Here is a 25450-nt window from a genome sequence, read left to right as displayed (position 1 = left end):
ACAGCTCAGACGAGCCTCATGGTAGCCGATCGCGAACTTCACCTCAAACTCATCAACGCGACTCTAGAGTTCGATCCCACATCCCTTCTCCGTTTTCGCAAACATTCAATCAATGTCCATACCTTCCCGGTAGATCTTCTTTCGTCGTCCAAGAACGAGAGACAGCTCTGCGGGTTTGGGTTTGCGCAGGAATACCAGCTACTTCGATGGTACCTTCAAAAGGAGGGACTTTTACACCTTCGCCGGCTCAGCAGAGAATAGAGACAGGTATCAGCCATTCGCCCCACGGCTCTCACCACGGCCCCTTCAGTGCTGGCGCGAGTCCAAGCACTAGTAGCCCAACTGGATCCAACGTCACCAAAATTGTCGTTGCCCAGGTTTACCTCCTCCTCAGCACCATCAAGGAGGATAAAGATCGCACAAAGTGGGAACAACAAGCTGAGCAGATCAGAAAGGTATGCGCATTGCAAGATTACAATAATACAACAGCTGACATGTTGCGCAGCTGGTCGATGAGCACGGCATGGACATATTTCCGAAATACTTCACCCGTCTCGTGGTTGGCAATGCTCCTCAGATCTTCCCGGGCTCCAACCGTGGTCCAATAGGCAATGGAGGGAACTACGAGATCCTCGTTCGTGAGGTACGCAAGATTAGACAAGACGTAGAACAAGCTAGGAGGATTGCGGAGTCGATAGAGACTGCCAATGAGGACCTCTTTCGAGATTTCGACCTCTCGACGTTCATGGAACACTTCAAGCTGGACGCGCTCGAGAAGACAGTTCTGGCCTTAGCGTTCAAGATTGGCCCTAGATCAGACTTGAAAACCAAAGGTACAGAACGCATATCGATTTCTCAGTTCACTAAGCTAACGAGATGCAGCTGATGCCATCCTCTCTACGAATTACACGCCATTTCTCCAAATCCTAGCCCAACCCTTAGAAGACGATGTTCTCTCCGATGAGTTCGTAGCAACAATCGTTGACCGATTTATACAATACCACCCCCCGAACTTTGACCAACAAGCTAAGAAAGACCTCGAGACGGCTATTTCGTATCGTTATGTGGGGTTAGATCGTGCACCTCCAGCGATCGTGCTTTCGGCACTTTATCTAAGAAGCCTACTCGATGGTAGCAATCCTTTCGCTTCATACATACAACAGGTTGGAAATGGATTTACAGCTGACGAAGAGACTTGCAAAACTCACCTACAAAATCTGCCAGGCATTCAGATAACAGAGAAATTCGCCTCTTCTGCCTTACTGTACACCGCGATCAGTCGAACCCCTGTATTCTCTCCATCGGTCTTGGCAAACACATTACGCATGTCTGCTCCTAATTTGCGTTGGTCATCCATAATCGACTATTTCGATATACCAGATCTCCGAATATCCAGGGAACAACTTCTGGCAATATATGAAGCACTACTACCATTGGCTGTGGACGGAGCCTTGGACGTTCAACAATTATGGGGTGGGCAATGGACAAATCCGGAGACACAGTTGTCGTTCATTAATGCGTTCACCTCTCTGACCTCGGACCTGCTAGATGCAAGCACCATTCCCAACCTTCAACCAGCCTTTACGGTTGCAGAATTTTCGCATGCAGAGCCCGAGATTCAAGAAAGAGCAGCTCAAGCAGCCAGGCATCCGTTAGTCTCAGTGGTGGCTTTGTCTGCAATGTTCAACGTAGCGTTAGACTCACCTACTGCATCGGATTCCCCAGAGGCAAAGAGACTGTTCCAAGATGTTGTTGTTCCTAATCTAGACATATTCCTGGTAGCTGCGTTTGGCGTACCCAAGCCGTGGCCAGACCTCGCATCTGATACGATTACAAATCTGTTCGAGCGGTTCCTGTACAAATTCGATCCTAACTATAACTTCGTTCTGGAAGGTCTATGGATCAAGGATCAGCCCTGGGTGTTCGGTCGGCTAACTGACACGCATGCCAAATCACCCAGTGATCTGACAATCATAATGGATCACGCAGTCCGACACAATTGGATTGATCAATTGGTATCTCAGCCTACTGGATTCTCGATGGACTTGGCTTCTGTGGCATGCGGGCGTGGCTTAGTGGACCTGGAGGACTGGGCACAAAAACAAGCGGCAATACGAGCGGATTTTGTCGAGTCACTCCTGACCTTCCTCAGCATCAAAGCCCAGCACGAACTCGACCTTCAACGACAGGGAGAACTGCGTAGTGTCGCGCTGACTGTAAAGGCAGTGTGGCAACTCTTGCACATTGTGGAGGACCTTTTACCCAAACCTAAGACACCTTCCCATGATTTGATCGTCGTCCAAAGAACATGCATCACGGCATACCCTCGCTTGATCAACTACGACCAAGGTTTTGACGATATCATTGACGCAAATGGGGCGAACGGTAACTCGCTTCCCAAGGAATCTGTGGCACAGATGGAAGAGCACTATAAACGCATGTACAGCGATGAGGTCCAAGTTCGTACCGTTGTCGAAGCTCTCAACCAGTACAAACATTCACGTGGACCAGCCGAGCAGGATGTTTTTGCTTGTATGATTCATGGACTATTCGACGAGTATGCCCTTTATCACACCTATCCACTTGAGGCTCTGGCAACCACTGCTGTTCTTTTCGGTGGTATCATCTCTCACAGACTGATCGATGATTTACCCCTCCAGATTGGATTGGGTATGATACTCGAAGCTGTTCGTGACTATACCCCAACGCAGTCAATGTACAAATTCGGGTTGCAAGCACTTATGCAACTATTTCCTCGGTTACGTGAATGGCCTGGTTTCTGCATGCAGCTCCTCCAGATCCCTGGCCTACAAAATACCGAAGCATGGGCCAAAGCCAAAGAAGCTGCCCAATATCAGCAAGAGCTCGATCGAAATGCACCTCCTGGTATCAATGGCGGTCTTGGAGCTATCACCAATGGCGACTTAGACGACATGCCCATTCCAGCTCTACCCGCATTTGCATCTCTTCACGTGGAAGATCCGCAATATGAGTACGAGGACCCCGATGAGGACATGCAAGACAAGATTCAGTTCGTACTCAACAACATCACTGCAGAAAACCTTGACTCTAAGTTCCTTGAACTCAAAGACGTCGTCACCGAACAAAATCTGCAATGGTTTGCTGGGCATTTGGTGCAGGAGCGGGCCAAGATGCAGCCAAACTTCCATGAGCTCTACTTGAATCTTGTCAGGCTTTTCAGCAAAAAGTCTTTATGGGCAGAGCTGTTGCGTGAGACATATCTCTGTGCATTTCGAACACTTAATTCGGAGGCCACCTTAAACAGCACCCATGAACGCCAATTTCTGAAGAATCTTGCAACATGGCTCGGAGCCCTCACACTGGCCCGCGATAAGCCGATCAAGCACAAGAACATTGCATTCAAGCAGCTCTTGGCCGAAGGTCTCGATTCCCAACGGCTCATTGTTGTAATTCCATTTGTGTGTAAGCTGTTGGTGCAAGGCCAATACTCTACTATTTTCAAGCCACCCAACCCTTGGATCATGGATATTATAAAGGCGCTCATGGAACTGTACCACAAGGCCGATCTGAAGCTTAACATGAAGTTTGAGATCGAAGTTCTTTGTGCAGACTTAGGTTTGGACCACAAAACCATTGAGCCATCCGACGAGATTATGAACCGCATTCCAGACATCGATCCTGGCGAGGTCATGGCTCCAGAAGGCTTGGACAGATTTGACAACCTATCTCTGAATGGAATGGCTGGTGGAGTTGGTGGAGGCCGATTTTCACCTCAGGAAATCACCTCCTCTATTCCAGATCTAGGACCTCTGCTGAATTATCCTCCTACGAATGACATGGTCAACCAAGGTCGCTTGCAAGAAATCGTGAGAACAGCCATCACCAGAGCAGTCCACGAGATCATATCCCCTGTGGTTGAGCGCTCTGTTACCATTGCGGCTATCTCTACGGCGCAGATGATACACAAAGACTTCGCCACTGAATCATCCGAAACCAGACTCCGTTCTGCCGCGATCAACATGGTCAAGAAGACTGCTGGTGCTTTGGCTTTGGTTACATCGAAAGAGCCACTACGTGCAAGCATGACCAACTACATTCGTGGGATGTCCGGCGAATTAGCACAAGGTCTGCCAGAAGGCACCATCATCATGTGTGTTAACTCGAACTTAGACTTGGCTTGCAGTCAAGTGGAGAAGAAGGCAGAAGAGCGAGCTGTGCCCGAGATTGAAGATATGATTGAGCCAGAACTCGAAGCTCGCCGCCTTCATCGACTGAACAGACCGGAAGAGCCGTATGTTGATCCAAATTTGAATCGGTGGTCGTGGACTATCCCTCCCCCTTACAAGTTGCAGCCTTCTATGGCCGGGTTGAATCAGGAGCAGATGGCCATCTACGATGAGTTCGCACGGCAGCCACGAATCCCAGCATCGCTAGGTAGCACCACCCACGTACCTTCCACTTCCGATGCAACCAGGTCTATGGCAAACGACATCCTTCAAGATCAGTACCCAGCAGTACCAAATCTTCCTACGCCAGCAGAACCTCCCGCCATGCCGCATATTGGTACACAACAGCCAGCGTACGCCCAGCACAACACAATCATGGCTAATGGCCGTATGCCATCGTTGCAAGTGGGCCCTGCTTCAGTCATTGAACGCTTGCAAAGGACATTGGCGGAACTCGAACGCGCTGTTCAAGATTCGCCTGAACAGCACTTTCGATCACTTCGCCAACCCCATCCAGTTCTCGACGCTTTTGATACCGTCATGACCTTGGTCATTCGAAGCTGTCAAACTGACGCCCTCGATGTGCCCATTGTGCCCATCGTCGATTTCATCTCCAAATCGCTTTTTGGGGGCAGTGAGCATGATCTTCTTGTGGAATCTTTGGTCCTCGTGTTACGGAACATTTGCAGACTTTCTATCCGTGCTTCTCAGCTTGTGCACAACACCGTTGAGAACCAAGCAGGGGATGCCCTCTTGCACGTTCCATTGGCAGTCACTCTTGTTGAAAATGAGATGGTCGACTGGCAGCGCATCGATCAAGAAACGACCAAAGCCATCAAGCAACACAAGGAAGAAGCAATCCAATTCTTATCTGCACTGTTGGATGCGGTCCTTCTTAATGATCGGCCTGTAGCTTTGTATGCTGACTTCGCCAGCAGCTTAGAAGCCGCTTGGAAGTGGATTGAGGAAGATCCGTCCCTCGAGATCGGCCAGCAGCTGAAGGAGAAATTGATAAGCTCGGGTCTTCCCCAGGCACAGAACGCGGGCAGTAATGATGAACGTATAACATTTGTCCGTGAACAGATGGGATACGTCTTCGAGGAATGGGTGAGACTTTGCAACAATCCTAACGCCTCGGATAAAGCCTCCCTCGAGTTCATCTCTCAGATGTACAACAGGCAGGTAATCAACAATCGGGACGATCTTTGCCTCTTCTTGCGCCTGTCAATCGAATCCTCTATCGATCGTTTCGAGCAACATATTCAACACAACGGAAGCATCAACGACGCCTACATTCCTATAGACTCTTTGGCTAAGCTTATCGCCATGCTAGTCAAAGGTCGTGAGCAAGAAGGAGAGGTCAAAGCTGACAAAGCCGCATATCTCAAGTCGATTTCATCCCTCGTTGTCCTCATTCTGAACCACCATCACGTTACGCGTGGAGAGCTGTTCAACCAGAAGGTGTTCTTCAGATTGCTGTCCACCATGCTTTGCGAATTTAGCATGTCTGCTGACCACTTTTCTGACTCCGAGAACCAAGATATCATGCTTGTCTTTGCTCATGTATTCCTGCAGACTCGACCAGCATATTTCCCAGGCTTCTTATTTGGATGGCTCAGTTTGGTTTCACATCGAAATTTCTTACCTGTGTTACTAAGACTTCCGGATCAGCTTGGCTGGGGCCCATGCGCTGAACTTGTGGAAGGGCTGACGTCCTTTACGGGCAATCTTCTGAAGCCATTGCAGATTCAAGGTCATACGAAAGAAGTCTACCGAGGCGTGCTCAAATTTCTCCTTATGTTGCAACACGACTTCCCGGACTTCTTAGCTGCTAATCATTCTCAGCTGGGTAACAACATTCCAAATCATTGTGTCCAACTTCATAATTTGATTTTGACCGCAAATCCTGCATCATACAAGATGCCCGATCCATTACAACCGGGCTTGAAAATTGACCGCGTGGAGGAAATCCGTGTGTCTCCCGCCAACATGAATGATGTCGAGATTCCACTGCGCCAGACAGGTCTATTCGATGTCATCAACCAAGCATTCGAGACGGGAGCTTCTGAGCATGCAGTTGCTCAGATTGCGCATGCGATTCAACGAAGAAAAACTCGACAATCTGGTCTAGGCTTCGTACCTATTTCAGTTGATCTGAATCTCATGGAGGCTCTGGTCGTTTATATTGGAGTGCAGTCAATCGCTCGCGCTGAACAGAAAGGGGCTCCGACATTTGTTCCCGGATCTCCTGATGCCGTCCTCCTATCCATGCTTGTTCACGAACTTAATCCCGAGGCACGCTACTTCCTCATCAGTAGCATCATCAATCAACTTCGATTCCCAAGTACGCATACCCACTACTTCAGCCAAGCACTTCTAGGATTCTTTGGCAGTGACGTCAATGATCCAGAAGAACTTGATATTCGCCAGCAGGTCACCCGAATTCTATTGGAACGCTTGCTGGGACAGTGGCCGCATCCTTGGGGACTGATCGTCACGGTCCAAGAATTAGTCAAGAATGACCAGCTTATGTTCTTTGAGCTTCCCTTCATCAAGTCGTCACCAGATGTAAGTACTTGACAATGTAGCCATTATCCGCATACTAATAAAATATCCAGATCCAAGAACGCTTTATGGCTCTGGCTTCTCGGGGATGATTCTACAAATCTGGCAACATCGAACCCTCAAAATCAACGGAGGCTAGATGCTGACCACGACACGAACCCAATTGCGCAAGCTACATACGGACCACTGTCATTCAAAGTCCATTCTCCACATGTTACATATTCTCTCTAACCACGAACGGCGTTTTGCGATCAATCAGGATTTGTTCTCTGCATAGCGAGCGAAAGGTGGGATTTTGCGAGGTCTGCAACGCTTCGGGTAGAGCGATCGTGAGGAACTTCTAATTAATGCATCGAACATGATAATGTTTCGTCCCAGCCATTGTAAAAACAGTGGAAGGACAAAATGCGGGCTTGGGAAAACAGACATATGGCGTGGAAATGGTTTGCTTATGCTGTCACGGGGAAGACAGTAGTTTGTTTGTATCATAAATGGAGTCCTGACTTTTGCAAAACTTTCTAGCTGCCTCTTCTAACTCTTCGTTCTTAAGTTGGTGATAGTACAGTCATCGTTCCGTGAGGTCAATGGAAAAATCGGGGACTGGCCAAAGCAGGACAAAGCTCGGCACATTTGGAATAAAAATAATGTGATTAGCTAGAACGGCGCCCGGAATGACGATTATGGATGTGGCTTCGGGATCGACCAGTCTAAATGAATTAAAGTTGGCTAAAGTTTTGACGGCTTCAGGGCGCTAGGGATGGTGGTTGAAGATCTTTCCAACGCGCCGAGGCGTACTTGCAATGAGGGAGGGGAATGCAGAAACTAACATAGTAGTATAAACAAATCGCAGAGCAGATATGTATGTATTACTCTCATTTTCTCAAGTTGCTGGGTACAATCTTTTATTTTCTTCGAAATACATTTTTGCATCATGTTTTCCTCTTTCATTTCCATCCTCCCTCTCCTCCTCACTCTCTCAACCGCCCAAAACTTCACAACCTGGTCTCCTCCCGGTCCAGGCGACGTCCGCTCACCCTGCCCCGGCCTCAACTCCCTCGCAAACCACGGCTTCCTTCCTCACAACGGGAAAGCCATCACCATTCCGCTGCTGATCCAAGCCTGTCAAGATGGCATGAACGTCGGCGCCGATTTCGCCACCGTCATAGGAGGAGCTGGCCTTTTAAGTGTCCCGGACGATTTATTGGCTACGAGTTTTGATCTGGATGATTTGGACGAACATAATTTTCCCATTGAACATGATGCTAGTCTGAGTCGGGCGGATTATTATGTGGATGATGGGGATAATTATTCGTTTAATCAGTCGATTTTTGATATGGTGTTGGCGTATTATGAGGGGATGAGTGAGACTAGTATTGCAGTTGCGTCGGCGGCTAAGTAAGTCTTCTACGTTGTTCTTGCTTTTGAGGAAGTGGGTGCTGATGGTGGTAGATATAACCGTGTTACCACCAAGGAGGCGGAGGACTCGAAGTTCACTTATACGCCGCAGCAGTATATTCTTAGTTATGGAGAAACTGCTTTGTATCTCTCGGTGATGGGAGATCCTGTCACAGGAGTAGCCCCTGTTGAATATGTCAAGATCTTCTTCGGTGAGTAGCTCAAAGCAATTTCGAAGATGTGAACTGATTGTCTTTTAGAGCAAGAAAGATTGCCGTACAATGAAGGCTGGAGACCGCCGACTACTCAAACCACGTTGTTGACATTGGGAGCTATGATCTTGCAGCTTGTGGCTGCTAACAAGGACGCCCTCCCGGAAGGTTTGGAGATAACGACGAATACCTTGAAGCTGGCGTTTGGTGGATATGATCCTATTACCGGGCTACTGGTGCATGCTTTGTAGGGGCTTGAACCGGTAGGAAGATTCTGGTATGTCTAGATTTTGATGTGTAATTTCTTCCAACAAGCAGGAATGTAGTTCATTACGACTTGGCCTCGAGCATACAAATTGAAAATACATAAAAAGCAAATTATTTTAAGCACCTGCGGGAATTCCTTCTCCTTGTGAGGTGAACAGCTCGACTCGTGTGTGAGGCAATTGATGAGCTGCGAGAAAACACATGTTGCGAAATCATGAATAGCTTACTACAAGTTATTTAAGTTTGAGTCTCCGCCAGACATTCGTGCTTGAAGAGACTACTCTTATATTCTGACCCCTTTGATCTCGAGGGTTCGCTAGGAAGAAATTGAATCATTTATCGAGCTTTGTAGCAGTCATGCCGAAAATAGCTCTGTAACAATCAAGCAAAATAAGCAAGAAGTGAACATATGCGCATCATATGCATCGCATACGAGTTTGCGATGTAGAAGATGATAACCACTTGCAGTTACATTAAAGCGTTATCTGCGTTGGCTTGATTCTTGCCTGCAGTTCGATACAGGGTTTGGCTATCCTGCTCCTCCTCTTTTTGTATCCTTCTCAGACAATGGCTTGCTGTATTGAGTTGCAAGGCTATCTCTCCTGAAATGCCAGAAATTGGCGGGATGCGAAGTGTTAGAGGCCTTAAAGGACGCCAGGATATTGGTTCTGATGTACCTTCAGGTATGTCGATATTTGTAGCCACGGATTTGACACATCTCGATTATCTGACACCTCTAGCCCTTCCTCTCGTACTCCCAAGCCCTCGCCCAATGCCCGTACCCGTCCGACTAATTTGTGACGTGCCTCGACCTGTTCCTGAGCTGGAACCACCAGCAACATAACCTGTGCCACTGACACTGCTTCCTCTGCCAACTCCTCTACCTCTAGCCCTCGTTCCTCTTGCTCCACGAACAGTAGTGCCTGCCTGGCGTTGTCTCTCTTCATCTTCTGCTCTCCGTCGAGCATCTTCTCGCCGCCTCTCCTCTTCAGCTGCCCTCCTCTCAGCCGCCTGCGCCTTCAGGACCATCTCATTCTCCATATCTGCCACATCTTGACTTGCACCTTGCCAGTTAGGATTTAATATCAGTCGCTGATTGTGCTCTGTTTGCGAGAGTATTCGAATCCACGTATTCAGAAGTGTGGAAGCAGAGGTGACTGTTCGTGAGACTGTCTATAAGCACGTTAGTATTTGGACATCAACATTGACACGAGATACTCACATCCATATTCCCCTGCGCGCATTCAAGACTAGATACCACTCCTTCGATGACCTCATTGATACTCCTTACGCTTTCCAGTTCCTTCTTTAAGGAAGCTTCTCGCGCGGCCTCGGCATCATACTTCGATTCACCATTGCGCTGCGGGGGAGCATTACTGTTTTCTGATGGCTTGGTGGGGGCTTTCTGGCTTGGGTTGGATGCTTTCGAAGGTGATGCGAAGAGATCTTCATTGTCAGAGTCAGATAGATCTAATCGTTCAATATCAGGAGTCGACATCTTGTTCCAGAATGTTGTATATGACGCAATGTACACAGAAGAGTAAAATATGGCCAAATAGGGGAGATTGACGCGTAAAATCGCGTCAAGATCAATGTCTGTATTTACCGTGAAATAGGTCCGTGCACCAATCATTGATGAGGCTGATGGCTTGTGCGCTAACAGGAGGCTGGTTTTCAACTTCAACCTCCTCAATAAATCCCCAAGCCTGGAAATCTCTTGCCCACCATCATCTTCGCAACCACACATCGTCCATTTGCATAGATACCCGTTCTAGTTGCACCATCCTTTACAATTAATTGCAGTCATCGCAGTCATCGCAGTCATTGCTTGCTTGCAGCGTCGTTGTTCTTGCTCGTTTGCCAACGCATAATTCACCCACGTTTTCGCGCATATCCCTTGCGCTCTACTTCGACCAGAGGACAATCATATTGCGAAAAGAATCATATCGAACAAGAACTTCAATCACGAAGTCTTCACACTCTTCCTCCCCCATCACTCTGCGCAAGCAGCTGTGATATCCTTCTGCGACTGCCAAAATGGCAACCACATTACGATCAACCACTCCTCCTCCTCCTTCCCAACAAGCACGAACACCACAAACACCAAGATGGGGTGCAAAGGGCGACGACTATCAACCGTATTCACCTCGAAAGTCAGCACGCCTATCCCAGTTATCCCATGGTACAACTCCGCCTCCTCATCAATCATCTCGCAACACCATCCACTCCTCAACACCATCCAAATCTACTTCTAGCTTGACCTCTACCCCTTCCTCCCCGCAGACCGCAAAGAAGCGCGCTCCGAGACAATCCCTTCCCGAGATGGGCGGACGACGTGTGTCTGGTGCGTTGACAAAGGATTCTGCCATTGAAGCTGCATCTGCGCTTGGTTTACCAGCTCCCAGAGATAATGACAAGATGATTGCGCAGCAATCTACCACAGTTTTTCGCAATAACGGCATGCTTCCGACACCGGCGAAGACCCCGAAGAAGCGTCCAGAAAAGATCTCCCCTGCTGTCACTTCAGTTGCCCGTAATCTATTCGCTATTCGCCCTAGCTCTGATGAGATCATGCCTTCTCCAAGAAAAGGCCGGAAGCATTACACTGGCTTCACATTGGATAGCTTCGAGGCCGAGGAGGAGCAAACACCTATTCAAATCTATACCGATTCCAACGATAGAGTCCCCGAGGTCGACAATAATGCTGATAATCCATTCTACGGTCAAGGTGCTTCTGTCCCATCTGAACCAACGAAGCGCTCCAGCAAGCGTCGGAAGATTATGGTAGCTGGTGAAGGTGAACAAGATATTGAGGATTTGGAGAAGCGTGAGGATGGCCTGGTATACGTCTTGTAAGTACCCTCAAGCAGTCACCATAAGCTCTACTAACTTTTCGTCTAGTCGAGGCAAGAAGATGTTCCGCAAGTTTGCTGTCGACTCCGACACCGAGGATGGTACTGTGTCTCCTGAACTTCCCCGATCGATGAGATCCGCCGTGAAGCCAAAGCTCCTCTTCACTGAAGAGCGTGCTCAAGCTGCTGAGGCCAAATCTCACAACACCGAGGATGAAGAGGCGGATACGGATATTGAGGACCGTGACGAGATCACCACCCCTACTGCCCAAGCTCACGACATTACTGCTACCCCCAAGGCTCCGAAATTCGCGCCATATACCCCACCAACTACCGTCCGAGCTACTCGATCGAAGAAAGTGTATATGACCAGCTCTCCCGCTGGCCCAGGTAGTGATGATGAGATGGCCAACGACGTCGTCCCTACAACGCCAATGTTTCGAGCTTCTCAATTGGGCAGAGCTGGGCTTTTCGATGAATGGTCTCATGCTGGTTCAACAAGCAGAGAGTCTAAGAAGAGAGGCACCGAAGCTATGGGCAGTCCTAGCAGAAGTGCGAAGAAGCCTCGTGCATAAAGCAATCTAGGGTGTGATGGTTTGGAGGAATTATGAATTGTATTACTTGAAAGTTCTGTCGCTACTTTTAAGAGCACGGACTACTTATTGCTTCTTTCTGCGACGGTCTCGGAATGGGATGACCAAAATATTATGCTCGACCGGCGAGTCTGCATTGGCATTGGAGATTTTCTTCCGTGCAACTTACTCTCGTTGAGACGAGGTGTGATTCTGGTTGGCATGCATCTTAAGGGGGATGGACAACCTCGATGCTGCTACCTAGACTGTTGAGATACTGTAGCTGCCTGGTATTTTGCGATAATGGACACTTTATAAACTTCTACTGGCATGTGATGATATGACTTCTTGCCTGTGTGAGACTGTGGTACGTTGTTTGAGGAAACGTTGAGTCTGTTGCCAGCTCTATTTCTGTCACGACATTGAGGTAAGTGCCGGCTTCCAACGCAAAACTCTTGTTTGGATATTTTCGGTGGAATATATATTGCTTGAGTTGGCTAGATTCTTCAAGTCATAAGTCGAGTCGTCCAATTCTTTAACATGAAGTTGGAGAATGCGTCCAGAATATTGTAACATAATTGTACCAGTATCCGTGATTTGACGCCACAGCCCCCCGCCTCCCGAGTTCGGGCGAGGCTGCTGAACCAAAATTTATTGTTGCCCCTCCATCCCACACTCTCAACTTTCACTACAACAACTTCAATCTAGTCAAAATGCATATTCTCGTAAGTTCTTGACACGACGAATCTAATCACATGTTCTTTGTGTTAACAATTATCAGGTGGTGAACGACGATGGCCCTCCCTCCAACCAATCTTCTCCATACGTGCATTCCCTTGTACAAAACCTCCAAGAAGCAGGACACACGGTCTCTGTTGTCCTTCCTCACACCCAACGTTCGTGGATTGGAAAGGCGCACATGATCGGTCAGACCGTCAAACCTACCTACTTCCGTCCAGGCACTCTGCATAACGACGATGGAACTACGCACACTCGACCCTTACCACCAGGCTCGAAAGAACAAGAAGAATGGGTTCTGGTAGATGGCACACCTGCTAGTTGCGTACAAATAGGTCTATACCATTATTTCCACGACCGGGGACCAGTAGACTTGGTTGTTTCTGGGCCGAATTATGGACGGAATAGTACGGCGGTGTTTAGTTTGAGCTCGGGGACGCTGGGAGGGGCGTTGGAGGCTGCTGTTTGTAAGAGGCGGGCTATTGCGTTGAGCTATGCTTTCTTTTCAAAGAATCATGATCCAGAGATTATTGCGGGGGCGAGCAAGTTAAGTGTCAGGCTGATCGACTACCTGTATAAGAATTGGGGACAGGAAGTTGATCTTTATTCGGTTAATGTTCCGTTGGTGGATAATGTGGGGGAGAGGAAAGTGATGTGGACGAATATGTTGCAGAATTACTGGGGGAATGGAAGCTGTTTCCAAGAAGTTGAGGCTGAGGAGGGTGATGCTGATGAGGAAGAGCAGAAGATTAGAGAGAGAGAGGGTCAGGACGGTGTTGCTAATGGAGGAGAGAAGGTTACGAGGCATAAGCATAAGCATTTCAAGTGGGCTCCGAGGTTTACGGATGTCTATAAAAGTGTGGAGGAAGCTGGACCTGGCAATGATGGGTGGGCTGTGAAAGAGAAATACACTAGGTGAGTTTGTCGTGCGATTATCTAAGAGACTCATTGGTTACTAACAACATCCAAGCGTGACACCATTGAAAGCAAATTTCATGCACGCGGCGGCAAAGACAGAAGGAGAGTTGAAGCTGTGAGTGAGGTTATGCATAGCATTGGAGCATTAGACCATTGTTAGACCATACATAGACAATCTACCTTCGTCTTCCAGTCCATGTCTGACCAATGATTACCAGGCCACCTCCTCCCGTTACAAGTTTGGATTCTTTGTCTCTCTTAAGCAAACCGGCCAAGCATTTCTATGCTTTGGTCAACTACGAAGATACTTACGTTCAGCCCCTCATCCTAGCGGCTCTGAAATCCAAGCTTCCAGCAAGATCATATACACTGATACCTTCTCTCTCCGAGCTGCCTTCGCCCGATTCTCCTTTCCTACAAATCTCTTCCTACGAGACTCTCCCTTTCGATCACATGCTATCCCATCCTAGCACTACTCTCGGCAACGCATATATAATCCGCAAAGCACTTATCCGAAAACACTACCTCAGTACCACAGCACATACCTGGATCACAAAACATCCATCCTCAATCCTAGCCACCAACATCAAACCAGCATGTGACTTCGAGCTCGACTACGCCGAGTTCCTGGACGAATCTCTAGTCGAAGCCTTCGAGCTCCGAGCAGGTCTAGAAGAAAATGAAAGCAAGGAAAGCAGCGAGAGAGAATGGTGGATCCTAAAACCAGGAATGAGTGACCGAGGCCAAGGAATCCGCCTCTTCAGCACAGAAACAGAATTGCAATCCATCTTCGAAGAATGGGAAACCGATGCCCCAGACTCGGACGACGAAGAAACAAACGAAGCTCAAACAGGAGAGGGCATAATAACCTCTCACCTCCGCCACTTCATCGCACAACCCTACATCCACCCACCCCTCCTCCTGAATGACCGCAAGTTCCACATCCGCACCTACGTCCTAGCCATCGGCTCCCTGAAAGTCTACGTCTTCTCCGAAATGCTCGCCCTCTTCGCCACAACCCCCTACGTTCCTCCCTGGTCCTCCCCACCCTCAGACCTCTCTCCCCACCTAACAAACACATGCCTCCAACCTTCCCTCTCTGCCGGCACAGTGCAACTCCTCTCCTCCCTTCCTTTATCTCCTTCTCTCAATGACTCTATCCAAAAACAGATCTACGAAACCACCGGGGAAGTGTTCGAAGCGGCGGCGAAGGGCATGATGATCCATTTCCAGACGCTGCCGAATGCGTTTGAGGTCTTTGGGCTGGATTTCTTGGTTGATGAGAGGGGGAGGGCGTGGTTGTTGGAGTGTAATGCTTTTCCTGATTTTAGGCAGACGGGGGAGGAGTTGAGGGGGGTAGTGAGGGGGGTTTGGGAAGGGGTTGTTGGGAGGGCTGTTGGTGAGTTTTTCCGGGTCGAGGGGGTGGGTGAAGAGGAAGGCAAGGATGGAGGAAAGATGGTTCTGGTTAGGGATGTGGATTTGGGGAGGAGGTAGGGTGGAAGGGGTGGGTGTTGTGATGACTGGGAAAGAATAGAAAGCTTTTTGTGGCATAGATGAGAAGTCATGGAGACATGATTTTCTTTGATGCAATGGAAAGGAGTGCTATTTTGTCGTTTCTCTCGAGGTAGTAGACTCGCTGATATTTGTGACCATGCTATTTCCATTATAAGTATTATGTTGACCTTAATCGTCCCGTGAAATATTTCAACGTCCCAGTTCCATAACCTCCCATTGGGGACCAGAGGCTTCCAGCGGTTAATCTGCCACTAAATTTACGATTGCCAAGCAAGATCTTGGATTCCCAAAGATTCGTTCAAGATCCTAGAATCCTGAACCAAGGGCTCCATATTGCGATGCAAAGGCTCGGCCACTCTGCAGCATTGAGTGACCTAGCGACAAAATATAATTCACAAGTGTGCAGACACAACATACAGGTAGTTCTGATCACGGTTCAGAAGAAGAAGAAGAGTTTATGTCAACTGAAACCTTTGCATGTACTGTACGAGGCACCAAAGAAACGATCATAGACAACAGATATGAGCCAGTAAGCACATAGAAGGAAACCATAATCCATCCTGAACGAAGCCCTATCAACAGCATGTAACCATAACGTAGTGCATGCCATTAAACCGCCCCCAGTCCGTCATGCATCCAGTCCACCCATCCATCGCAAACTCCTCAAACGCCAGTTTCGCTCCAGCGGGCAGGAAGGGACAAGGGGTATAAGAGCGTAAGTCATCCCAGTGATTTCTACAGACTGGAGACATGCGTAGTCCTTGTCCATGTTCGTGCATGTTGTTGGAGTCATATTCGTGAGCTGGCATTTACTTCTTCTTGGTAACAGTGGCCTTGGTCTTGCTACCATCAGTGCCTTTGATCTTCTTCGTACCAGCAGCCTGTCGAGGAAAAGTATTAGTTTCGTGAGATAATAAGAAAGTAATTCGAAATATTCATCAATATCAATTCTCGAATAACAAAAGCAATATCTCATAGAAATGATAAGAACTGGAAGTGAGAGATAACTAATCGTAAACACTTGTTCATCGATTGGGAGGTATGTTGAAGTACTGATAAGGTGTTTCACCACCTTGCTTTTGAAGAACAGGGGTGCTCGACGCGTCGAGGCGCATCACAACAATGGATTCTCGACACATACCTTCTTCTCTGGGTTGCCAGTAACAGTACCCTCGACCTTCTTCACGACACCCTTGGCCTAAAAGAAGAGGTCAGTGATTGTACTGTATGTAGAATGCGTGAATCCTACCTTGTCGGCAACGCTCGTCTTCTTCGCTGGTGCAGCCTTCTTCTTGGTGACGCCAGTTGGCTTAGCCGCCTTGGTAGTTGTAGTCTTTGGACCTCTCTTAGCACCAGTGTTGGCAGTGGCACGCTTCTTCGTAGTGGTCTCGGTGACGGGGACAGTTGGGAAGACTCTTGGTCGAGAGTTTCCTAGATATGCCTTTAGTAGAGGTCAAGTTAAGCTACCCGCCGAGCTATGTGACAAGCTCGATCGTGCAGCAGACGCTGCGAGGATGCATACCGGTCGCAGAGCGTGTTCCTTCTCTTGCCATTGTGTTATTTCTATGAAGGAATTAGTATAAAGTGACGTGGTGGAGGAAAGCGCTCAGCGGGCGCATTGAAAACGAGTCGGGACGCGTCTCAACAATGCGACAGAAACTTGGAATACACTTACAGTATGCGATGAACTTGGATTGAAAGAGGAAGAAATTGATGGGACTTTCGTCGCGTAAGGTGAGAGGATCTGGGAATGAAGTTTGAGAAGGAGATTTGGCGTTTGTTGATGGGAAGTCGTGGTTGGGAGAGGAGGAAGGTGGGAAGCTGTGTTGTTATGCAGCAGATCTACAGAACCGACTAAGCCACGGGGATGAGTAGCCGCACGGATAAACCAACCAGAACAAAAACATTCCCAAAAACTTTTTTATTTTACGTTAAATTAGTCAGAAGCTTTGAATTAGTTTGTTTATGTTTGAATTTTCTCTATACGCCCTCGGAGTCGCTGTCCATTTATATATCAATTATGAATCACGTGGTGCATACAGCTTCTAGACCATCTAAGGGCTTCGATAACAAGTTAGTGCAGAGCAATCTGAACGCCAGAGGTGAGAAGTATCTTATGGTTACTTGTGCTCCAGAAGACCCCAGAGAGGTGATTATATAACGACAATGAAGCATATCAGAGTGGATAATGGAAAGTGATTATCAGGCTGTTTCTGCGGTTCACAAGATATGAATGTCACTTTTCGTCTGCTTCTTTAAGCACATTGAAAGAACAAGCAGAATGTAAGAAGAGTCATTTTTCACTATTACTAAAGTTGAAAATGATGCTGCGCGCATTTGAATCGTGTTGAAATTTGAGAGAGGTTGTAAAACTATGTGGAATCTCAGATGACTTGCTCGTTAGCTCTGAAAGCGCAAGCTTAACAATAATGTGGCCTGCTTTCTATGATTTGCATGGCGCTTTTAACAGATAACACACATGAGTATGGGAGCAGGAGACAATGTCGACTATTCGGAGAGTTCTGGGAGGGAATGGGTCACTCGCTTAAAGTCTCGCCTCCTTAACTGATTTCGGTCAGCAGATCGAAAGAGTCTCGGCTGAGCAGAGCTGGTGAAAGAAGAAATGTAATAATACTTGTCTTGTCATAGAAGAGTCAAGAATCAGCCAGCCGTGATTTTGGCTCTGCTCTAAATCATGTTAACGGTCTTGTAAACCAACTTCAATAAGCAATGATGTGAGTAGGTGAAGGATCAGTACGAACAGATAAAATAATTCTAGGCATAGTAAAGTAAGTGAACCTCTCAGAGCGGTTCTTGCCGCGGTTTGGAGAATAAATTTCAGCAAACTACAAAGCATTGAAACATAATCAAACATGGATTAAATTAAAGATGGCGTGAGGTACATGGAGTGGACATCCAACGAGGACAGACTAGTTCACCAAAGTGCAACGGCCAAAACATTCCTTAGATAAACAACGTCTAGAGCCGATAATATGTCCAGGAATAAGCATATGGACATCAGAAGAACTTGGTTTGGACGATATCTATTCCGCACTTGCTTTATCCTCGAATTGTATGTTTGAAGGTGGCCTCGCCCTCTCCAAAACCTGTTGCTCTCTATCCATAGTTTTCAGATTGTACATGGAATCTCTAGTATGAATATCCGGAAAATGCAGTGAGCCTGATCTGCTGAAATTTGCCATCATCTACAATTATGCTACCGGGTTCTGCATTCTGCGGAACATGTCCATGACATTTGTGTAGACAACCAACAGAATACCTCCACCTGGACCTAACCTCAACACCTTGGGAATGAAGCCTTTGTAGAGCGCGCCAAAGCCTTCCTCCTTCATGACAAGTGCAATAGATGGCCATGCCCAGTTGTACTTGGGGATTGAGCCTGCAACCTTGGGACTGTTCTGGATTCGAGACTTGACCACATCCATAGGCGTATTGAGAATTGTTCCCACAGTTCCTCCAGTAGCGCCTGCCAACATCTCATTTAATGTTTGCATGCCCTTCTTGTCTGTCTTGGGAAGAAGTTCTCGGACTTGGAAAATGCATCCGAAGTATCCTGCATTCCATAGGATATGTCTCCACAGAGTACTTTCAAGTCCGTTGTAGAGTGCGAGAGGACCTTCGTTCTTGATGATCTTGGTAAGGGCATCGAGACTGCTAGTGTATTTTCCTGCCGAGGCCTTGTCTTGAAGTCGAATCTTAACAAGTTCAAAGGGAACCACAACGAAAGCCTCGGTAGCACCAGCCGTAGCACCAGTCAGGATTGATAGCGATTGATTTGCCTTTGCCACGCCGAACAGATCACGGTAGAACTTTCCCCAGGAATCGTTGGCCGCGAATTTGGTTGCTCTCTTTGGTGCTTCCATCAAGATAGGGGCTTCGATACCACGGTAGAGACGCGAGAAACTGTATTCCAGTCAGAATAATATGCATTTCCGGAAGAACATGACGTGCCCTTCATTTCTGACAATCTTTTGGAAGCAATCAACCATGCCAGTGTACGCATCCGCACCAGTCGCTCCACCAGCTTGTAATTGTCTGCCAACCTGTCAATGATGTCCCAGTTGGTAGTGGTGGAAATTCGAAGCTCACATTCTAGTCTTGACAACGTCCAACGGGTACCTGCAGACGACAAGTCAGTATGTGATCTGTCAGGAGAGAAGAATGGGGTGAAACCTACATCACCAAGATCTGCAAATTGCGCGATTTAGCTTGACTCGACATTGTAACTATTCACAAGTGATAACTTACTTCCGATACGCCTGCAATAGCTCCTAGACATGGTGTAAGCTTCAATTGACAGGCATACAGACGTTGGAGGGGTCGTACCTGCCGCGAACTGGTAAATGAAGCCCAGAGGCTTTTGATCGGCCGACATCTTGTTGGTAGCTTCTGCAATAAGAGATCAGTCTCAAAAGAACATTCATGACCAATTGTCAGAACATGCGCTGGTACATACCCGTGCAACTCTTGTATGGTTGTTTGGAAGAGGCGTTTTGTTCCCCACACTCTTTGACAAGAACTCGAGATCAAAGCTGCAAGCTGCCCTGGCTGCTAATTTAATAGCCGATCCTCGGATGGGGCCTTCAATGCACCCGTCCCACATATATCGACCTTTCCGTATTGAGTTTACGGCACTTGCAGTACCACTTCAGAAGGCGGTGAGAAGGCCATGTCGCGTCGCGTCCCCAGCACGGCAACCGCGACTTTTGAGATATGTTGAGCGTGAAGACCACCACTTCTCCAACAACGAGTATTACCACCAGGACCTCCAGACTGTCCACCGCAACAGACACTTGCGTTAGGCAGATAGGATGCCTCTTCAGAAGTCCTTTTCAGATCAGAATCATTCTGCAAATCCAAAGGTATGTCAAACCACGTATTTGTTTGTATTGTTGCAAGACATCGACGCTGATGATGTATGAACAGCAAAATCGACCACAATGGACGAAAAACAAGAGTTTCTCCGGTCGACAGACATCGAACGCTAATCCAAAGCCTCAACCTTTGCAAGAAAAGCCTCCTCTTCCAGTGTCTACCGCTACGAAGAATAAACTAAGCAGCTTTCAATTTGATGGACAGTCCAAGCCTCAAAATGCGGAGAAAACTGTTGTATTCCTGTTATCGGACGACGAGAAAGAGAATGATGCACCCCCAGCTCAGAAGGCTGTTTCACAGAAGAAAATCTCGCAGGAACAACCCCTCTTGCCACAACTGAGAAAGGATATCCCGACAACACCAGCTGGAAAGCTGGCTCTCCTAGATTTGATAGGAATGGGGGATGTTAGACGTGCTGTCCAGAGTATCTCACCAGACGAACGGATAGAGTGGGACAACGAGAAAGACAGCACGAATGGATCAGCGACTCGAGGTATTCGAAGGGCTAAGAAGCGAGCAAGAAGTTCTTCACCTATGGGGTCACCGGCAACAGCTTCTGCCCATTTCAAGTCGAGGACAGAGACATTGACCCCTCAATTGGATCCTGGGTCCGAGATCTGGGGCCGATATTCCCTTAACGGATCCAATACCACAACACCGGCAGGACCAATTCCGACTCTGGCACATATCATGCACACTTCATCTCCCCAGCCACCCAAGGAAAACGTGACTCCTAGGTCCATCGCGGGATTTCGAAGAGCGAATAGTTGCGGCAATCAATTTCCCAAACGAAGAAGAGTTGGAGGCCATGACAATGATGATGTGTTTACCGAATCGATGAATGTCGGTCCTTCGAAGTTATCCGTGTTAATTGAGAGAGTTCAAGAAGGATTATCGCAATCTAAACCACAACACACCCACAATCGGCTTAGCGTCTCAAATGCACAAGAGGAGCCCATGCAGGACGAAGTTATGAGAGAGGAAACTTCAGAAGCAGCTGAGCAGAAAATGTCAGATTCTTCGGATCACGGCGAATTTGATGACGACGATCTCGATGCAAGCATACTCGAGGAGATTGAAACAGTCCCCACCAAGACCAATTCAGAATTGACCACTCCTATTCCACCACCTCCACTTGATCAAGCCCATTCGGTGGTCCAGAAGCAGCGAATCCCAGTTGCAAGATCTATAGTTCCCGAACACAGACCGATGCGAGCTGGTCATGATGAGTTCGACGACTCCGACGACGATTCGTTTATTGCAGATATGGAACAGATTGCTTCCCAGTTTGACCACAGTGCAGTTCCAAACGGCTTATCCGTGACAAATGGTAGTTTGGATCCAAATCAGAAATCAGTGGACACCTCAATGGGAGATTCGGAAGATGAATTTGGGGATGACGGATTAGACGAGCTTGATTTTGAAGAAGCCGAGGCATCTGCTACGCAATCCATACAACAGACAGCTAATAGCCTTATATCTGTACGTTCCAGATTTCCATAGCAAATATGATATCTCATTATCTCACTCTGACCTTACTAAGAAGTCCTTCAGTCCGCTCAAAAAGCCCGAGCTATACAGAGGTATCTAGTTACGAATATCTTGGATTCAGAATTCGAAAATGTCAAGGGTCGAAAACAACGAGAAAAGGTTTGTTCCCCAACTTCTTAAAAATGAAGCTCACTAAGCATGCTAGATACTACTACTGCAAGTTGAGCGTGCGAAGACTATGAAGAGTGTCCATTTACGAGGCGTTTGGATCGAGTCGCCGGTCACGGTCAAGGCGTACGTTCATGTTATTGGCCTCTTCGATGCTAGCGGAAGATGTATCGTCGACGATGAGCAGAACATTCTTATTTTGCATCCGGACCACCTAATATCTTCTACGGTAGTAGCGGACTCTTTTGGCTGTACTCGTCGCGCTGTACTCCAAGACAGGATCAAAAGCACAAGCGAAGCCAGCGCCCCTCTCGTTTATGGGACAATACTGCACGAAATTTTCCAGGCAGCTATGCTGGCCAATCGTTGGGATAGTGAGTGGTTGTCTGAGCTCATTGAGAAGGTTGCCACTATGCACCTGGAAGATTTATACAATATCAAGTTAGAGATACCCCATGCTGTTCAATATCTTCAAAGCAAAATGGGCGAACTGCAAAGTTGGGCCGAGCTATTTGTCTCATCTCTCCCAAAGGTAATACCTTGCCTTCCTTCAATTCTCGAACTAAACTAATACAACCCAGCCACAAGCTATCGTCAAGGCCGGCAATGGTGAAAAAGCCAGCATGTGTGTCAGCAAGCTTCTCGACGTCGAAGAACATGTCTGGTCTCCTATGTATGGTCTCAAAGGAAATATCGATGCTACAGTCCAGGTTACCATGGACGATGATGGTAAGAGGCGAACATTGACGGTTCCATTTGAGGTTAAGACTGGCAAGAACCCAAGCGCTGCCCATCGCGCCCAGACAGCTCTATACAATCTTCTTTTATCGGATCGGTATGATGTTGAAATAGCTTATGGTATTCTCTACTACATGGAAACTTCCGAGACCATCAGAATACCGGCGATCCGTCATGAGCTCCGCCATATGATCATGCAACGAAATGAACTTGCATGTTTTGTTCGCGAGCGTGACGCTCAGCTTCCACTAATGTTGAAGAAGGAGAACATGTGCGGTCGTTGTTACGCCAAAGTGCCTTGCTTCATTTATCATAGGCTCGCCGACGATGGCACAGGAGAGACGAGTGGTCTCAAAGACAAGTTCGATGATGTTGTCAAACATCTTACGCCGAAGCACAAGGAGTTCTTCTTGAAATGGGATGACTTGCTCACCAAAGAAGAGAAGGAAAGCCTGAAGTTTCGACGAGAGCTTTGGACAATGCTTAGTTCCGAGCGAGAGAAGCTAGGCAGATGCTTCTCAGATTTGGTTATTGAACCTGGCTCCGCCTACGAGGAGTTACATCAACCAAAAATCAACCGCTATCGATATTCTCTCATCGAACCGGAACCACGACCAGAGTTCTCTTTCCTCGACTCACAGATTGTTGTAGGTGAGCCTATTGTGATATCGGATGAAAACGGGCATTTCGCTCTGGCGAATGGCTTTGTAACTCATGTTCGCAAGAAGCGAATTACAGTAGCAGTGGATCGACGACTTCACAACGCTCGAATTCGACAGCCAGGATTTGATGAAGTCGACAATCAAGTCTTTGCAAGCATTATGGAAGTAGCTCAGGAAGGCTCCACCATCGAAGACGCCAAAGGAAAGATCTGGGAAGAACCTGTGAGATATAGACTGGATAAGGACGAGTTTAGCAATGGCCTAGCTACGGTTCGCAACAATCTCATACAGGTCATGGCAGACGGACCATTCGGTTCACGTCAAATTCGCGGTTTGGTTGTGGACCTCAATGCACCAAGATTCAAATCACAGGCAACAGCATACACGCTGAAGGACCGAGAAAACATCAACGTCGATCAAAGACGAGCTATCCAGAAAGTGATGAGCGCCGAAGACTACGCTCTTGTTCTCGGTATGCCTGGCACCGGTAAGACGACTACCATTGCACATATCATTCGAGCTCTAGTTTCACAAGGTAAGAGTGTACTGCTCACATCATACACGCATACTGCTGTGGACAACATTCTCCTGAAACTCAAGGACGATGGCCTTCCAATCCTGCGGATTGGGACACTTTCTAAAATCAGCCCGGAGGTTCGAGACTTTGCAACTCTTGCAGCAACCAAAAGAGATTCTTTTGAAGAGATTAGACATGCCTGGCACGACACTCAAATCGTTGCAACCACATGTCTAGGAATCAATCATGCCATCTTTAACGAGCGGACTTTCGACTATTGCATTGTCGATGAAGCTTCGCAGATCATGCTGCCTGTCTGCCTCGGACCCATCCGTCTAGCTCGAACTTTCATTCTCGTTGGAGATCACAACCAACTGCCACCACTTGTACAAAACGAAGAAGCTCGCAAGGGAGGACTGGATATCAGTCTCTTCAAGCATCTTTCGGACACGCACCCGAGCTCCGTCGTCTATCTAGAGCACCAATACCGCATGTGCGAAGATGTAATGGCCCTCAGTAACAACTTGATCTACAATGGCCGTCTCAAATGCGGCAGCCAGGAGGTCGCCAATAAAAGCATCACAATCCCCAACATAGATGGTCTCAGGATTCATCACTTCTCTCCCTCGACTCTTTCCCGCAGCCAGAAATCAATCTGTGCAGGCCCAAATCAGGGACAATGCTGGATCCGCACTCTCGTTGACCCAGCTACTAGAGTTTCATTCATCAACACAGATCCTTTGCTCCCTGTTTCTCGTGAAGAAGCAAAAGGAAACCGGATCGTCAATCTTGCCGAAGCCACCATTGCCACCCAGCTCGTCGAATCCCTTTTAAGCACCGGCGTGCCTGCATCCTCAATCGGTGTAATGACACACTACCGTTCCCAACTCGCTCTTCTAAAGCACAATCTCCGCTCTCGTCCGGAAGTCGAGATGCACACCGCAGATCGTTTCCAAGGCCGCGACAAAGAAGTCATCATCCTCTCGCTAGTCCGCAGCAACGAAGCAAAGTCCATTGGAGAACTGCTCAAAGACTGGCGACGCATCAATGTTGCTTTTACTCGAGCAAAGACCAAGCTTCTCGTAGTAGGAAGTAGAGAGACGTTGAAGGGAAACGGAAAGAATGAAAAGGGGGAAGAAGAGATGGTAGCTAGGTTCGTGAGGTTGATGGAGGAGAAAGACTGGGTTTTTGATCTTCCTAAGACGGCGTTGGAAGATCATCTTTTTGAGAAGAGTGTTACGCAGACGCAGATTAGTGTTGTGCCAGCGACCGCTAGTCCGGCGTCGAAAGTGAAGGGTGGGGACGGCGTTCTTGTGATGGAGATTGAAGAAAAGCCGATCTTGGAAGAAAACAAGGAGAATGTTAATCTTGGCCCAAAGAAGGGGTTTGGAAATGGAGGTGGGTTTGGGGTTACAGGAAAGAGATACCCGAAGAAGAATATTGTTGGACAGAAACCTTTCAAGCCGCCACAGAGGATGAGCGTGTTGAACACTATTATGACGGAGAATTTGGGTTAGGTGTCAGAGTGCGTTGGGTATTGTATGGATCAGGATATCATAGCGAGGCGTTCAGGATTCATATTTTGTTCTTGAATATCGCTATGGAGATGAAGATAGGATTCAGGCTAAGTAGCATAGCTTGAATATGATGAGATTATGACCGAGCACCGTCCAATATCCCGTGTGCTTTTACTTTTTCAGATGAAAGCTCTTCGTATAGTGAAGGGTCTATTGGGT

General features: G+C 47.7%; 7 protein-coding genes across 7 annotated transcripts; 4 read left to right on the top strand and 3 right to left on the bottom strand.

The window, feature by feature from the left end:
- Window positions 1-29: 29 nt before the first annotated feature.
- Window positions 30-6947, top strand: LY89DRAFT_444918 (Not1-domain-containing protein). Its single transcript, XM_018207576.1, has 4 exons — window positions 30-455; window positions 506-833; window positions 883-6776; window positions 6827-6947. The coding sequence occupies exons 1-4, from the start codon at window positions 207-209 to the stop codon at window positions 6863-6865; spliced, it is 6510 nt and encodes a 2169-aa protein (XP_018074852.1). The 5' UTR covers window positions 30-206; the 3' UTR covers window positions 6866-6947.
- Window positions 6948-7704: 757 nt separating this feature from the next.
- LY89DRAFT_771410 (Cloroperoxidase) lies at window positions 7705-8755 on the top strand (the record flags this gene model as incomplete). The annotated part of the gene is made up of 3 exons (XM_018221885.1): window positions 7705-8168; window positions 8223-8380; window positions 8429-8755. 3 exons carry the CDS (start codon window positions 7705-7707, stop codon window positions 8629-8631), a joined length of 825 nt encoding a protein of 274 aa, XP_018074851.1. The 3' UTR covers window positions 8632-8755.
- A 206-nt stretch (window positions 8756-8961) lies between these two features.
- Window positions 8962-10218, bottom strand: LY89DRAFT_640097 (uncharacterized protein). The gene is made up of 2 exons (XM_018211651.1): window positions 9870-10218; window positions 8962-9820 (listed from the first exon to the last, which is right to left on the bottom strand). Exons 1-2 carry the CDS (start codon window positions 10143-10145, stop codon window positions 9371-9373), a joined length of 726 nt encoding a protein of 241 aa, XP_018074850.1. The 5' UTR covers window positions 10146-10218; the 3' UTR covers window positions 8962-9370.
- A 124-nt stretch (window positions 10219-10342) lies between these two features.
- On the top strand, window positions 10343-12546 carry LY89DRAFT_715880 (uncharacterized protein). Its single transcript, XM_018218232.1, has 2 exons — window positions 10343-11499; window positions 11549-12546. Exons 1-2 carry the CDS (start codon window positions 10685-10687, stop codon window positions 12072-12074), a joined length of 1341 nt encoding a protein of 446 aa, XP_018074849.1. The 5' UTR covers window positions 10343-10684; the 3' UTR covers window positions 12075-12546.
- Window positions 12547-12784: 238 nt separating this feature from the next.
- On the top strand, window positions 12785-15221 carry LY89DRAFT_730531 (sure-like protein; the record flags this gene model as incomplete). The annotated part of the gene is made up of 4 exons (XM_018219489.1): window positions 12785-12796; window positions 12853-13724; window positions 13780-13842; window positions 13946-15221. 4 exons carry the CDS (start codon window positions 12785-12787, stop codon window positions 15219-15221), a joined length of 2223 nt encoding a protein of 740 aa, XP_018074848.1.
- A 443-nt stretch (window positions 15222-15664) lies between these two features.
- LY89DRAFT_682216 (uncharacterized protein) lies at window positions 15665-17085 on the bottom strand. Its single transcript, XM_018214459.1, has 5 exons — window positions 16918-17085; window positions 16765-16805; window positions 16492-16673; window positions 16384-16440; window positions 15665-16123 (listed from the first exon to the last, which is right to left on the bottom strand). The coding sequence occupies exons 2-5, from the start codon at window positions 16793-16795 to the stop codon at window positions 16052-16054; spliced, it is 342 nt and encodes a 113-aa protein (XP_018074847.1). The 5' UTR covers window positions 16796-16805; window positions 16918-17085; the 3' UTR covers window positions 15665-16051.
- A 1046-nt stretch (window positions 17086-18131) lies between these two features.
- Window positions 18132-19808, bottom strand: LY89DRAFT_682215 (mitochondrial carrier). Its single transcript, XM_018214458.1, has 7 exons — window positions 19720-19808; window positions 19590-19652; window positions 19512-19534; window positions 19441-19451; window positions 19353-19382; window positions 19215-19298; window positions 18132-19166 (listed from the first exon to the last, which is right to left on the bottom strand). The coding sequence occupies exons 2-7, from the start codon at window positions 19636-19638 to the stop codon at window positions 18455-18457; spliced, it is 909 nt and encodes a 302-aa protein (XP_018074846.1). The 5' UTR covers window positions 19639-19652; window positions 19720-19808; the 3' UTR covers window positions 18132-18454.
- Window positions 19809-25450: the final 5642 nt, after the last annotated feature.

The sequence above is a fragment of the Mollisia scopiformis genome, assembly GCF_001500285.1.
Source record: "Mollisia scopiformis unplaced genomic scaffold LY89scaffold_6, whole genome shotgun sequence".
Taxonomy (NCBI): domain Eukaryota; kingdom Fungi; phylum Ascomycota; class Leotiomycetes; order Helotiales; family Mollisiaceae; genus Mollisia; species Mollisia scopiformis.
The sequence above is the reverse complement of the archived record's forward strand: the minus strand, read 5'-3'. Positions and strand labels throughout refer to the sequence as shown.

Excerpts from the sequence above, each read along its gene's own strand:
- LY89DRAFT_444918 (XM_018207576.1), top strand. The coding sequence starts at position 207 with ATGGTACCTTCAAAAGGAGGGACTTTTACACCTTCGCCGGCTCAGCAG. Across the intron at positions 456-505 it reads AAGCTGAGCAGATCAGAAAG|CTGGTCGATGAGCACGGCAT; the intron begins GTATGCGCATTG and ends CATGTTGCGCAG. Across the intron at positions 834-882 it reads ATCAGACTTGAAAACCAAAG|CTGATGCCATCCTCTCTACG; the intron begins GTACAGAACGCA and ends AACGAGATGCAG.
- LY89DRAFT_640097 (XM_018211651.1), bottom strand. The coding sequence starts at position 10,145 with ATGTCGACTCCTGATATTGAACGATTAGATCTATCTGACTCTGACAAT. Across the intron at positions 9,821-9,869 it reads GCGCGCAGGGGAATATGGAT|ACAGTCTCACGAACAGTCAC; the intron begins GTGAGTATCTCG and ends ACGTGCTTATAG.
- LY89DRAFT_715880 (XM_018218232.1), top strand. The coding sequence starts at position 10,685 with ATGGCAACCACATTACGATCAACCACTCCTCCTCCTCCTTCCCAACAA. Across the intron at positions 11,500-11,548 it reads GATGGCCTGGTATACGTCTT|TCGAGGCAAGAAGATGTTCC; the intron begins GTAAGTACCCTC and ends CTTTTCGTCTAG.
- LY89DRAFT_682216 (XM_018214459.1), bottom strand. The coding sequence starts at position 16,795 with ATGGCAAGAGAAGGAACACGCTCTGCGACCG. Across the intron at positions 16,441-16,491 it reads AGACGAGCGTTGCCGACAAG|GCCAAGGGTGTCGTGAAGAA; the intron begins GTAGGATTCACG and ends CTCTTCTTTTAG. Across the intron at positions 16,124-16,383 it reads CTGGCAACCCAGAGAAGAAG|GCTGCTGGTACGAAGAAGAT; the intron begins GTATGTGTCGAG and ends TTTCCTCGACAG.
- LY89DRAFT_682215 (XM_018214458.1), bottom strand. The coding sequence starts at position 19,638 with ATGTCGGCCGATCAAAAGCCTCTGGGCTTCATTTACCAGTTCGCGGCA. Across the intron at positions 19,299-19,352 it reads GACGTTGTCAAGACTAGAAT|ACAATTACAAGCTGGTGGAG; the intron begins GTGAGCTTCGAA and ends ACAGGTTGGCAG. Across the intron at positions 19,167-19,214 it reads AAGATTGTCAGAAATGAAGG|TTTCTCGCGTCTCTACCGTG; the intron begins GCACGTCATGTT and ends ACTGGAATACAG.